This window comes from Pavona decussata, unplaced genomic scaffold (genome assembly GCF_977016875.1).
Source record: "Pavona decussata unplaced genomic scaffold, jaPavDecu1.1 SCAFFOLD_912, whole genome shotgun sequence".
Classification (NCBI taxonomy): domain Eukaryota; kingdom Metazoa; phylum Cnidaria; class Anthozoa; order Scleractinia; family Agariciidae; genus Pavona; species Pavona decussata.
The window spans coordinates 876,140-889,935 of NW_028145943.1; the positions used below are offsets into that span (position 1 = coordinate 876,140).

General features: G+C 39.4%; 3 protein-coding genes across 4 annotated transcripts in view; 2 read left to right on the plus strand and 1 right to left on the minus strand.

The window, feature by feature from the left end:
- Positions 1 to 2,899, minus strand: part of LOC146448526 (endosome/lysosome-associated apoptosis and autophagy regulator family member 2-like) — a 34,696-nt gene extending 31,797 nt beyond the window's left edge. The window contains exon 1 of the mRNA XM_085102518.1: positions 2,681 to 2,899. Within this exon, the coding sequence (XP_084958644.1) occupies positions 2,681 to 2,841 (161 nt within the window). The 5' untranslated portion in view covers positions 2,842 to 2,899. The remainder of the gene's footprint in view (positions 1 to 2,680) is intronic.
- A 1,573-nt stretch (positions 2,900 to 4,472) lies between these two features.
- LOC146448527 (E3 ubiquitin-protein ligase NRDP1-like) lies at positions 4,473 to 9,515 on the plus strand. Of its 2 annotated transcripts, XM_085102551.1 has the most exons (3): positions 4,476 to 4,632; positions 4,805 to 4,862; positions 6,247 to 9,515. In XM_085102551.1, exon 3 carries the CDS (start codon positions 6,257 to 6,259, stop codon positions 7,223 to 7,225), a length of 969 nt encoding a protein of 322 aa, XP_084958677.1. In that variant the 5' UTR covers positions 4,476 to 4,632; positions 4,805 to 4,862; positions 6,247 to 6,256; the 3' UTR covers positions 7,226 to 9,515. The 2 variants fall into 2 exon arrangements, with proteins under 2 accessions (XP_084958676.1, XP_084958677.1); XM_085102550.1 differs by lacking the exon at positions 4,805 to 4,862 and having other exon boundaries at positions 4,473 to 4,632.
- A 1,497-nt stretch (positions 9,516 to 11,012) lies between these two features.
- LOC146448528 (small integral membrane protein 15-like) lies at positions 11,013 to 13,796 on the plus strand. The gene is made up of 3 exons (XM_085102498.1): positions 11,013 to 11,129; positions 13,017 to 13,115; positions 13,417 to 13,796. Exons 1-3 carry the CDS (start codon positions 11,033 to 11,035, stop codon positions 13,467 to 13,469), a joined length of 249 nt encoding a protein of 82 aa, XP_084958624.1. The 5' UTR covers positions 11,013 to 11,032; the 3' UTR covers positions 13,470 to 13,796.

Below are 13,796 nucleotides of genomic sequence, written 5' to 3' on the forward strand. Positions count from 1 at the left end.
CCACATAACATCAACTTTAGAATCTGCAGGAAACATATCGACTGCTTGCAAATCTTCAATTTGTTTTGTTAGTACAGTGTCCACAAAAAAACTCCAAAAGATCCATTAACTTGCATGAATACTGTAGTTCTACGATTTCAACTGTTCAAACTAAAACAAGATCCCTATACTGGCATAAACGCATGATGCTGCAGCTGATTCATTTATTCCAACCGTATGCTTCACAGATTTATAAAACTATCCTTGCCAATGGAAAAGTTTGAGTCACGAAGATCGTGTTACGTTGTTTCCCTTGTGTTACGTTACATAGGGCGCTTTCCATTCGACCCAAAATTCCGGAATGAAATTTCGAGTATTCCATGTGACGAATGGAACAGTATTTTCCACTTGGTTTGAACCAAGCCGTCCCAGTCCATCACATACCAATTTTCGCGCGAAAATACCAAATAAACAGGGGAATCAAAAAATGGCGGACTCTTTGTCTATTTTACTTGCTTTAGAGTTGCTCGACGACTATGAAGTTGAAATAAGCGAAGTATTGGACGAGGACGACAGCATAACGCTGACTACGCTGTTCAGTGTGGGTAGCTCCTACATGCGTAGGAATTTAAACTGAGCCCGCGACTACTTTGAGGGCACGATACCTCTCTATTTGCCATGTTGAGTTCGATTTCCGGGCTCTGAGAAACTAGGCGCAAGCAGGAATGGTCGAATGGAGCTCGGAATTTTCCGGTTATTAAGATTTTCCGGAATTTAAGGCCAACCTCGCGAGGTACCCCCAAAATTTCGGAATGTAATTCCGGAAAATGTCTGTTCCATTCGCTCCCAAACCCGGAATTTCCGGAATTTTTGGTCGAATGAAAAGCGCTCATGGGGTTTCACCTGAAATTTCTGAAATTCTATTACGATAACGTAAGCTTCTCAATGACCTCTTTTCAGTCTCACATCGTGGTCTAAGACTGTCAAACAAAGCACGATTGTTTCACCATGAACTCTCCAATTTCCACCTTTTTAAATGTCGAGTGCTTCTTAGAGGTTATTCTTTCGATTTACCGCTTCAAAATGGTGAAATTTCCGATTGAAAACGGCCCACTTGAGCGCACAACATGTTAACATATGGCGACACAAATTTGATCCGGTTTTAATGAACAAATCAAATGATGCTTTGACGTCACACAGGTAGGGGTGAGTGGGTCCCCTTCCTCGCGATATAAGCGACAAGAATGGATGTTGATTGGTCTGCTTTTGTTGAAGGCAATCAGAATAATACATCCTGAGTAGGAGAGGGGTGAGTTTAATGAATTAATTAATATACACATTTGTGGCTACGAAGAAGAAAAAGAAAAAGAAATCGACCCGTTTTTAGACACGGTATGCCCCTCAGGGCATCCCGTGTAATAAGCAAGTCATCCCTTCAAAACAAATTGTTTGTATTCTGTACAATCCTTTCTTCCTTTTGAAAAGATTACATGCTTTCAAAACGATGCAATTTACAATAAAAGTCGCTATAGATTCGTTATGCAATCGACTTTCGATCGCAAGCACCAGTTGGTACTGTAATACAGTCGAACCTGTATATAACGGCCACCCTCGGGACTTGAGGAACTGGCTGCTTTTAAAATACAGATGGCCACTTAATACAGGATCACGAAAAATACTCACTGGGCGTTGTCTAATGTCAATATTAATGGCGTATCATACAAAAACAGTTCATGCAAGGAAACAGTAGGACAATCAACACTCTTTCAAGCGACCAATACTTCAAACAAAGTTCAGTGCCAACTTGCAACTTAACGATATAATATACGTAACATTGTATAAAAGTACTATGCAATAAATCGTCCTCTACTCTTCTACAGTATACAGTGCTCTATTTCTAAGACAGTTCACAACAACTGTACTTCAGCACATATTTGTGGACATCTGAAAAGCATTAACAATATTAAATACGGCCGAGTATCAGCTTACAGTAGCTTTGTACATGTTATTTCTTTATAGTGATGCTGGATCGCATTTTAAACACAATAAAATACTGCATCAAATAACGTATGGCTTAGTTTTTATTCAAGTTAAAAGTAACAAAGACAAACATAAGACTGCTACAGGGTGGCCGCGGCCGCTAAATAGAGGTGGCCGCCTAATACAGGTAACAAATGCAGCGTTTATATGAGAGAACAATCGGGACTTTGAAAACTGGCCGCTTAATAGAGGGTGGCCGTTATATACAGGTTCGAATGTACCAACAATTGTCACGTACAGACATCTTCTAACGCCAATATTGTCAGTGCATTATTCCGCCAAATGCAAGATTTGTTAACTTATCGACGCAGTGGAAATAATGTTCTGCAGTCTAAGCTGAACTAGAAAATATAAAACTTGGATGCCGCCCAAGATAAACTATTTAAGCACGCCAATTTAGACTTGTCACAGGTTAAAATTTTGGCAGGCTTTCAACCGGTGTAACATAATATTTTCCTTTTTATCGGCTATCCAAGAAGTACTCGATTGGACGATTGAGGTCAAACCCATAAATGCAATTAGATTACTTAAACGTGAGCTTTCACACGAAGATTAGCACCCTAAATTCTACCGTTTTACTTGCGCTCAGCTCAGGAAATTATAAGCTCGAGCTTACTGCGCGCGAGCGATTCGAATATTCAACACAAAAATACTAACTTACCAAGTTGCGTTGAGATAATAAACGACGGATCGAGTTAGAGTTATCTCGTCACATGGCAAGATTTGTTGCACGTAGTCAGTTTTGTTACATGGACGCTGCTGATATGACAAAGGAAGAAAGGAAAGGAACAATAAAACCACAATCCTCGCAAGGTCCGCCATTCTCACTTCTCAGCGTGCATTCGGAAGCCTCTTAAGGTCGTACATGACGTCACTGCAGAGAGTTGCAAAAAAAATGGCGGAGGCCCGCGCAAAAAAACTGGTACTAGACATCAAAACGAGGAGCTCGCAGTGGCAGATTTCATACCGTGGGGGTCTGGGTACGAGTCTGTGTATTATGGGTTATGGGACTCAACACCCACATAGCCGGAAAGAGCACACCGCACTTTACAACATTTCCAAGTTTGGTGTTAATCAAGCTAATATTAGGAAAGATACAGCCATTCAAAAACTCCAAATTTTACTAAGAAATGTATGGAACGCCGGACGTGTGTCCGGCGTTCCGTACATTTCTTCGTAAATTTTTAAGTTTTTGAATGGCTGTATCTCGCCTAATATTAGCTTGATTGACACCAAACTTGGAAATGTTGTAAAGTGCGGTGTGCTCTTTCCGGCTATGTGGATGTTGAGTCCCATAACCCATAATACACAGACTCGTACTCAGACCCCCACGGTATGAAATCAGGCAATGGGCTTCCTACGACAGATCAGTAGGTAGACAAGTCATTTGTCGAAGACGTCGAAGTGTGTCCCCATTTGTCGAGGTGGGTCCTCGAGGAGCAGGGATGGCGCAGTGGTGAGAGCACCCGCCTCCTATCAATGTCGCCCGGGTTCGATTCCCCGAGTTGACGCCATATCCGGGTTGAGTTTGTTGTTGGTTCTCGTCCCTGCTCCGAGGGTTTTTCTCCGGGGACTCCGGTTTTCCTCCCCCCACAAAAACCAACATTTCCAAATTTCAATTCGACCTGGAAACAGTGGACAAATAGCCACTCTGTGGATGTGCCACTGAAATTCCCATTTATTAATTTACTTATGTAGGAATGAAGACCAATTCGTGACGCACACGACCGGCCACAGACTGCATGAGAATGAATCCACAGAAGCGGAGCGCTGCTTCCTCCTCTCTTTCTTAAACAGGATCGCAGCTGCTTTGTTGACTTCAAAGTCTTTTGTGCCTCGTGTGCACTGGTATGTCCAAAGAGCTCTGTCACAGTCAGCTGTTTCCCAAGAGTTCACGTCAATGTTGCAGCTCTTTAGGTTCGCCTTCAGAGCGGTCCTTGTACTTCTTGAAGAGTCTTCCGGCTGGGGGCATAATTTTTGGCTCTTGGGGCCGATCTTTTTGGGTTTCTAATTTATTTTTATAAATCATAGCGTCACACCCACCTCCGGGAATTGCTCACCTGAGGCTAATCCACATAATCTCCAGCAATAATTTCAACGGCAACGTCGCGCACATTATATAGTTTGGCTAGCCTTGGATATTTGCCTGGAGTGGTTTCTCGTCAGGAACGCAAGTGTGCCAACTTCTGACGGACAAAATAGGGAACTTCAGATCAGAATACGAGTATAAGATTGACTACGAGTACGACTTTGAATTAAAATTTTGGGGTTCGTGGCTAGGGCTCCAGGATTCTAGGGATCCACGGCTTTACACCACAGTTAATTTTTGTCCGCGCTCGCTCCACCCCGGCCGAGGGACCAGTATTTTGACTCGACAATCTCCTCACCCCACCCTGCTTGATTCTATCGTTGTCATAATGTTTGGAATCCCAGCATACATGCCGAGACTACCCGAGCTTTTTGTTGGAGTAAAAACAATATGGCGCCAACAATCGGCTTTCCGGGAAGTTGTAATGTGGAGATTGATAAAACTCGTAAATGGAATTTCTGTCCTCTCTGACAGTCTGCACACGTAAAGTTTTACACTGAAGGGTTGTCACGGCGAAGTTTAAGGTATGTAATCCAGCGAACAGTTCGCCTTTTATTTAATTTTTTAGTTCATGCTCGCCAAAAATCGATGACATTGCTTGCCTTCAGGCATTTTCAGTTGAAATTGGACTTTTTGATATACAAATCGTTTCTCCGGGAAGTTATTTAATTTCGCAAAGCGTGTTATTTTTCACAGGCGTTCGTTGCCCAGACTGTAGTCAATACCTCTAAAGTCTACGTTTGTCGTAAATTGTGTAAGTCTGTTCAAATGTTTACATTATTTCTTATAAAGCACAGTCTTAATTGACTTTTAAAAAGCTTGTATTTGAGAACTGTTTGTGTTAAGTCAATATTTAGGAGTAGTATGGAACGCCAAGCGTGACAAAAGTGTTCAAAAATAAAATATAGGTTGTATCATTGAATGCTGTGTCATATATGGGTTGAAATTGCACATTATATGGTTTATAGTGAGCAGAATATAGGTTGTAAATCCCGTCGTATATATATGTCACTTGAGACTCGATATGTTGCTACCACCTCAAATATATAGGTTGAAAATATCGATTTGTAAGATTTTCCGAAAATCTTCAGAACAACCCCAACGTGTACAAACGGGGTACCTTTTTCAGGCTGGGGGTAGGGTTTTCATGAGCTGAAGTATAGAGGAGGATGGGAGAACTGTCCTTAAGGTACACATACATGTACATTTATAATTAGGGCATTTGAAGATACAGTCGAACCTCCCTTTGCGACCACCTCTCGTAAGCGACCATCTCTCATAAGCAACCACTTTTCCAAAATACCAAAAGTTTTCAAGTCAAATCACTATAGATGGAACCTCTCGTAGGCGACCACCTCTCGTAAGCGACCACCTCCCGTAAGCGACCACTCTTAGAGATGATTGTTTAAAATTTTCTATTGTTTTTAACCTCCCGTAGGCGACCACTTGACACGGCACAATCTGCTGTTTCTCTCACGGGTGGAAATTGACTGTAACATATTGGCCCCCATCATTACAGCGGATGCCATATTACTAAAAATCCCACAGCCGGAGCTACCGGAAGTGTCTCCCGACATTAAATAAAATGATAACACATACATGCACTATGGTACACTGAAATAAACTTTAATCAGGTTGAATCCCTTATAGGAAAAAAAACTCTCTTATCTGGTAAATAGCATGCATGTACATGCACGACCGGTGATGACTCTCTCAACCTTGTATTATTCAACAGAAAGATTGTGGCAATAAAGAACGTCAACTGGATTATGTAACAAACAAACAAACGCCAAAGTTGTTGATGTGTTACGCTTGAAATGTAACATTGCAAAAATGCCGTTTACTGTTTGGTCCTAAATCAGGCAGTCTAAAGAAAAGTCTTTACTTAGGGTTTCGATAATTTAGACCTCCCCCCCCCTGGTCTGACCTCTGGTAAGCGACCACATATCCTTGACATTATGGGTGGTCGCTTACGGGAGGTTCGACTGTATCTTGAACAGACCCAGTGAAAAAAATATGAACTGTTTTTACTGTACAGTACATAGGCCTATGAGAGGGGTACCATTTTCTATAGACGAAATAAAGATCAATTGAATGTTTGCATTATTTTATTGAGTTACCTTATGCCAAATTTTTAGGGCAGCCAGGATGGGGTATGATATGGGCCGATTTACCAGTCCAGTAGATGAAGAACTCATCTGCACGATATGTGGTGGCGTGCTTGAAGACCCCCTACAGGCACCAGCATGTGAACATGCTTTCTGCGCAGCGTGTATACATGAATGGTTAAATCATCAACAGACGTGCCCTGTAGATCGGCGTAACCTCACTCCACACCAGCTCAAGCAAGTGCCCAGAATTCTGAAGAACTTGTTGTCAAAGCTGACCATTCAGTGTGAAAATGCCATGTTTGGCTGTGAGGGTGTAGTCCGACTAGACCAGCTTCAATCCCATTTATCCCAGTGTGAGCACAACCCGAAAAGGCCAGTGAATTGTGAGCAAGGCTGTGGGTTGGTTGTTCCATTTGATGAGATGCCCCAGCATAACTGCGTCCGTGAGTTGAATAGTCTCATCCAAAATCAAAACTTCAAACTTACACAGTTGCAAGCTCAGATTGATGACCAGCGACAGCAGTCAAATGAACAAAAGCGCGAGATCCTTGCTCTCAAGGATATGATCCGAGGTATGAGGGTGATCAACCTGCCACAGGCACTGCCTCTTTTGCCAAGCAACTTGCATCAGTTGGATCAGTATGACAATGAAGTTCATCAGTGGCTGGGGGGGTTACAGTCAGCTAGGGTGACTCGATGGGGTGGAATGATATCTACACCAGACGCTGTTCTACAAGCAGTAATTCGCAGAGCACTGGCTGACAGTGGCTGCCCACCAACAATTTTAAATGAACTTATGGAGAATGCACATGAACGCAAGTGGCCACCAGGGTTAAGCACTCTTGAAACACGACAGTTAAATCGCCGGCGTTATGAACAGTATGTGTGCAAGAGAATCCCTGGCAAACAAGCAGTGGTGATAATGGCTTGCGAGAATGAACATATGGGTGAATCCATGACCCTAGAACCTGGTTTGGTCATGATTTTTGCTCATGGTATTGAATAAGAATATTTTATTTTTAGTTAATGGATCAGTTCAAGACATCATTTTAATAAATGTCATGGAGTGAATGTCTGATAAATAGTTACAGAGTTGTTGCCCTGAAAACCTGTAGATGTGAAACTGAACATGCTTGGTGGCACTTCAGTAAGGTCAGGATACATGTACCATGGGGGACATACTGTAATGTGAGGGATGTGAAGCTAGGGCAGGCGCCCTCATGTGCACTCCATGCATGTAGGAGGTACATTGCAGGGAAGGAATGCATGCATAAAGGCTTGTGGGATAATGAATGAGAGGTATTTTTTAGTTCATTTCTATTTTGTTGCTGGAAAGGTTTGCAAGAGAAGTGCACACAATGCCACATATTTGAAAATTTGGATCACTATTAGTATCCCCACTTAAGATACAAGAACTTAAACCAGCTAAATTTCATATGGGTTGTAGAGAGGACAAAATTTTGTCCCTTCAGCAGTCTGCAACTTTCTTAAGAATGGGGATGTCACACCAGACGAACTGTTCCAGCCTGCAATTCCAGCTTCATGTTTCTGCTACATGTCCCCTCGTTAGTCCAGATATACAACAGCTTACTAGAATACTACTAACAGTATATTATAACTACAGTATATGTTGTGAGTGATCTTGTACTGTAACTTCACTGAATTTCATTTGTAAAAAGCAAGGAAATGTTTTAGTTGTGAAGATCAAAACAATATGTAATTGCAAACTTGGTGACAGCTCTGAATCATTATTTTGTTATGACTATAACATGTTAAAGGGGAAGTATCACGAAAATTTGCTGTCATTTCAAAACCCAAAAATGTTTGACTGTCAGCAGAAACAACAAAATTATTGTCAAGTTTGTTAAAAATTATCACCCCAGTACCATAAAACTGTCGATTAGTGCCTCTGGCCAGAGACAGGGTAGGCCGGTTTCAATTGAAACTTGAAAAATGTTAGGCTAATGTTTTTCAAGTTCTCGCATTTTTGTTTCCAAAATGGGCTAGAACAGATCACAAGTTGTTTCTTTCAAGAATTGAGTTGATTTCGTTCCTCTCGTCATTCTAGAATTATTTGGCAGGTGATTGAAGGTCTTATTTCATCATTTTTAACATAAGATATCAAAAACCCCATGATACTTCCCCTTTAAGTGTGTATTGTTGAACTTTGTTAAATTATTGTTGCTTGAAAGGCTCTACAGTAAGTTAATATCTGATGAAGTAAATTGGTTGGGTGAGTTTTCAGGGTTGTTTTAAATTTACCAGATCGGATTAAAAAACTTTAGGTTAAAGCAACAGTGTCATCAACTGATTTGCCAAAGAAACTGACATATTATAAATAGTGTTGTTATCTTTAGCAACACAATATATTGGTTCCCATCCTTGTTTTTGTTACTAGGCAATACTTGAACAGCCCAGAGCATAACTTTCTTGTGTTTAATTTTAGACCAGTAATATTGTTTGTTTCACTCAAAAGTGACTAAATGTTTGCACGTGATCGTCAATTTAATCAAAGAACATTGCTTGGTGTTTTTGCTCAAAAGCATCTGTTGTTCTGTTTCTTTAGAACTGCGCTTTTCTTTCTCTGAATTGAAAATTTGACCTTGTTTTTCCCAATAAATTGTAAACAAAAACCAGCAGGAAAAAACACAGCGATGTTCTCAGTACTAAATTTATAGGTTGTATCTAAGTGTATGTTTTTTTTTTCATTAGTAAATCTTAGCCATCAAATCAATATTACATACAAAAATACTAGACTGCTTGCAGCCCCCCTTTTAAAAGTTTCTCTTAAGATCTGTTGAGTGTTAATCAATCTGTTGAGCACAAGCTATAATAGCGGTATAAGCGCGAAGGGATTGGGACAGGATGGGAAAATGTTTCTCTTCTTGTGCGCCGCTCTCTTCTGGTCCCAATCCTCCTCGTCCCATTTTTTTGCTGCATGCTATCACTACATAAACTTCAAGATAGAAACAGACTGCAAGCAGTCTAATACAAAAAGATTTGAAAAATATAACACTATTTGTATGATTAGCCGCCAGCAGTAAATTTATTTGTTTTAGTTTATTACAAAAGAACAATAAAGCAGAGAAAAAAGCTTGAGGTGGTACAGTAAAATGGTCTGGTTTAATAGCAATTAAAGGTATTAAAAAAGAATTTATTGGCAATAATCAATATTGGCTGGCCTGCAAGGATAGACATTATTTTCAGTGGGTTAAACAAGAGTTTTTAACACAACAGCAGCTCCTAAGACCCTGGTACACCATGGAATATTGAATAAAGTTAGCCATTGAACCATTTTCATGTTGTTCTGTGATATTCCATGAAGTACAGTGTTGTCCCATGGTGTTCTGCGATGATTGATGTCGCTATGCGTTAGTACACGTTGCCTTGGATTGTGAGTGAATGTTGCTAGGGGAGGTCACATTTAAGAATTTTTGCATGGGTGTGCTGGGCCCAGTGGTTGAATCTCTAACCTAATTTCACACCATAAAGCCACCTTTGATGGAATGCTTGATTCCACTTAGTTTGCAGTGTGCCTATTTGAGTTATAATAATTATTGGAACATGATCATGTGGGTGGCCAATAAGATCTCTTTGTAACTGGGAAGCTGTAATTGCTATAGCGTGCATGTCAATGTTCTTCCCAACTAAAATACTTTTTTTTGTCAGTTTTAGAAATAACCAAGGTTTTACACAATTTAAATCTAGTTATGGGCATGATGGGTAGGGTGTTGTACCTTTTAGCAGAGGGCTGGGGTAATTTTGCGTACGAGTTTCCTTAGCTCCAACAAGTCTCCTATAGCTATGTGACAGCATCAACATCCAATTTGCTAATCAAAACTTGGACACCCAGTTGGGAGTTTTCCAAGTAGGCACTGATTGAAAAATTAATACATTTTCCGAAGGTAGAAGATTGTTTCAAAAAATAATGCTGTGGCTTCATTGCTTGCTTTTTTGCCATTCGGATGAGTGACAACCCTGGTTAACTACCATCTAACACGCTTTACAACCATGTTCCCTAATAAAACTAAGGTGTAGTACCTTTAACACCCCCACCCCATCCAACTGATATTTTGACATTCTTTTGATGCCTTTGTGCACCACCCCCACCAAAAAAAAAAAGTTAGAAAGGAAGAAATAAGAAAGAGGTTGTAGCGAAAGACACGAAACAGGAATGCCCCAAGGAACTACGCTCAAGCAATTCAATTAGATTAGTGGTCCCGACCGAAAATGGCACTCTCCAAGATAATGTGTCGAAACTATTTAACAATCTACCAGAAACTATTAGAAACTGTTAAGACTACAGAACCTTTTTAAGACTCTCAAGAAATTTTTTAAGAAACAGAGTACAAAGCCATTAGTTAGTTTTACTGCAATTGGTTTCTGTTAATCCTGTTTTGCTGTACAATTTGTAAATAACTTAATTTAATTTAATTTAATTTAATTTATTTTGTAATTGTAATTATTGTAATTTAACAGGGAAGAGCCACCCAGTGGATCTGTTAATGATACCATTATTATCATTATCATTATCATTATCATTATCATTATCATTATCATTATCATTATCATTATTATTATTATTATTATTATTATTATTATTATTATTATTATTATTATTATTATTATTATTATTATTATTATTATTATTATTATTGTTTTTCCAAAATATAAAGCCGCTAGCATGTACTAGAAGTCTTGGTAATGGTTGGTGCAGCCGCTCTGCCTACATAGGTCAAAAATCACCCCCACTATACCCCTCGCGGGATGGATCGCATTAAACGTGAGTCAGCGGTATCAATAGCAAGCCAAAATGGCGGACAATTCGACTGAAAGAGGCCCATGGAAAGAAATGTTGGATTCTTTCATTAGATACGTTGCGTTAAATCCGAAGGAGTTTCTTTTATACGGTACGTAATTAGCTATATTCTCGTTTTAATATTACTTTAGTTTCTCTTATTGGAAGCTGCACGTTTTTAGCATTCGATCTTTGAGCAACTACAGAAATTAATTATACAGAGCCACTTTTGATCAAGAAGCATTAAGCTTAAGCTTACTGAAGCTGTTCGGCGGCTTGTTAGTGAAGAAAGAAGATTTGACATACTCTGTAGTCAGAGCATAAAATTGAAGGGTGAGTATTATCTTCGGCGTATATATTTTAGTGGCAATGTCAGCTCGACAGAGTGTTCAACGTTTTAAGAACGAGGAAGGTGTGTATAAGTTCTTACTCCGGGAGGGGGGGGGGGGGTACTTGGGTTCAGTTTTGCTGGGTATATGCTGCTGGCCTCTCAGAGCGCCTGCCCCAATATAGTCTATTTTGTGGCCAGTTATAGACCCCATCTTAGTCACTTTTTGGGAAAATGTAATTTTCGCGATCCCAACTACAGCGTGTATTAAAGTCACTTTCTATTTATGCATCTACTTTCAAGAACGGAATGTAATGCGAGGTGATTGTTACATTTAATAAAAAACAACTTTCTGAACTTTTTAACTGAGGCCATTTTGAATCCCTACTTAATAGAATTTTCTTACCCCAAAAATCCAAAAATGTGCGACCCCATTCTAGTAACTCTATTGAAAATGCAACCCCATTCTAGTCAATCCAGTCATGAAAATGCGACCCCATCCAGTGGCATATCCCCATTAGCCTCTTATAAGGAAGTACTCCCCCCCTCCCTTCCCCAAGGTTCTTACAGTACAATCATGTATTTTAGTGGCTGGGTGGAAGCCAGCTAAAGCTAGAGGATTGGAAAAAGGGGGACATGTACACACGGTGTGAACAATGTTTTGTTTCAATCTGAGCTTCCTATTAAGAATTAAGCCTAAATTCCCAGGGAATCCAATTGAACGAAAAGCTAATCGAGTTCAATCAAACTATCGGGGTTTGATTGGGTAATCATTAGTAGTATTGGTATAGCACATGTGTAGTACTCAGTAAGCTTATTTTGTTTAAACATGTTTTACAGAATAAGCAATGACTTGTTTAAAGGGCTATGCAAGTAATTGAATATTTTTAAAAATTTGAGTGACAATTTTGATTTAATTTACAAATGAACCAATTGGACCAAATACACTTTTAATAATCACTTCTTAGGGAACATGGAGCTATGACAAGAAATTATAGTAATAGTCAACTTACTTTCTTCCTGGTGACAAATGATCTGCCAGTTTCACAAATTTAGTCATTTTTACAAGTTTGTAGGCATTAGTCAGTATCACTCTCCCCTGATTAGGAAAATGCAACTCAGTCAAAAACTACAGTGTGAGAAGCTACAACATGGGCAACAATGCATGCCACACCCAAGACAATGACTTCAATATCCTTAAAAAATCTTAGCTCATTTGCCCATTTTTTATGCTATAGCCCACTCTGAAAATGAGCGATGGCCTAGGTCGAGAGTAACTGCCCGAGCAATTGTGGGATTGTTTGGGAGGACGCTGAATGCGATGATAATAGCCAACTTCCCCCCAAACCTTCCCACAATCTCTTGGGCAGCTACTCTCGACCCAGGCTATCACTCTTTTTCAAAATGGGCTATTGGATTATATTTTATACATCTATATTTAACTTTTTCTCTCTGCATTTCTAATCATTTTTGTAATTATATTGCCTGTAGAAGGCTGCAGTTTGGGTACTAAAAAGCTTGTTTTATTAGAGAACACTCATTTAAAATTGTTATTAAAATATGTTATAAACCACCAACCCCTGCGAGTTTACACTTTAAATGCTATAAAGGATTGTCGTTATAGGAAATTTGATTGAGCTAACCTTGTCCATGTCTGATTTTCATTTGCAGTGTTCATATTCCTGACACCGTTGATGATTGTGACCAGTTATTTATCTCTAAAATTAGCAAAACATATTGAAAAAAATGAAAAAGACAAGAAGAAAAAAGGTATGTTCGAAAGATAAGATTATAATCAGTAGCAGAAGTTTTGGTTGTCGCAGTATTTTTTGTAGCTAGTAGCTAGGGTGAGGGGTACTTGTCAGAATTTTTTCTTCCCAGCAGTCCATTTCTCCGAATGCCCAAAGTTTTTTTGTGCATGCATGCAGAGAAGTATTTTTAACCAATCACTGAGCGTAGTAATGCAAAACCAAAGCAAACGCGAAATTACTTTTGACACCCAATGGAAAACCGCTCTATTGTCCAATAATGATAACTTACAGTCTGGTGCTTTCTATTTTTGTCCATTCAGCTTCTCGTCAAACAAATCTAGCCAAATCAAGGCGGAGAGCAAAAGCTGACTGAATTGAGTTGTTGGAAGGTGACCTGCCATTAGCTAGGAAATATACATCATTGAAGGACTGTTTTAAAAGACTCGCCAATCGTATTACTCATGTGCGTGTATTTTACATATAATCCGTGTTCACTGTTGTCAAAATTAATAAGCGTTAACAGACATGCCAATCGCATTGCATACATGTACTTTGCATTATATAATCCGTGTTTGTTTTGTTAAAATAAGCATTATTTTAGCCTGTAGAGAATAATGTGGAACATTTGTATAGAACTTAGCTCAAATTATGCCAGCACTTTTTGTATTCTGAAATAAAAGAACCATACATGTATCATTAC

Excerpts from the sequence above, each read along its gene's own strand:
- LOC146448527 (XM_085102550.1), top strand. The coding sequence starts at position 6,257 with ATGGGGTATGATATGGGCCGATTTACCAGTCCAGTAGATGAAGAACTC.
- LOC146448528 (XM_085102498.1), top strand. The coding sequence starts at position 11,033 with ATGGCGGACAATTCGACTGAAAGAGGCCCATGGAAAGAAATGTTGGAT. Across the intron at positions 11,130-13,016 it reads GAAGGAGTTTCTTTTATACG|TGTTCATATTCCTGACACCG; the intron begins GTACGTAATTAG and ends TTTCATTTGCAG. Across the intron at positions 13,116-13,416 it reads AAAAGACAAGAAGAAAAAAG|CTTCTCGTCAAACAAATCTA; the intron begins GTATGTTCGAAA and ends TTGTCCATTCAG.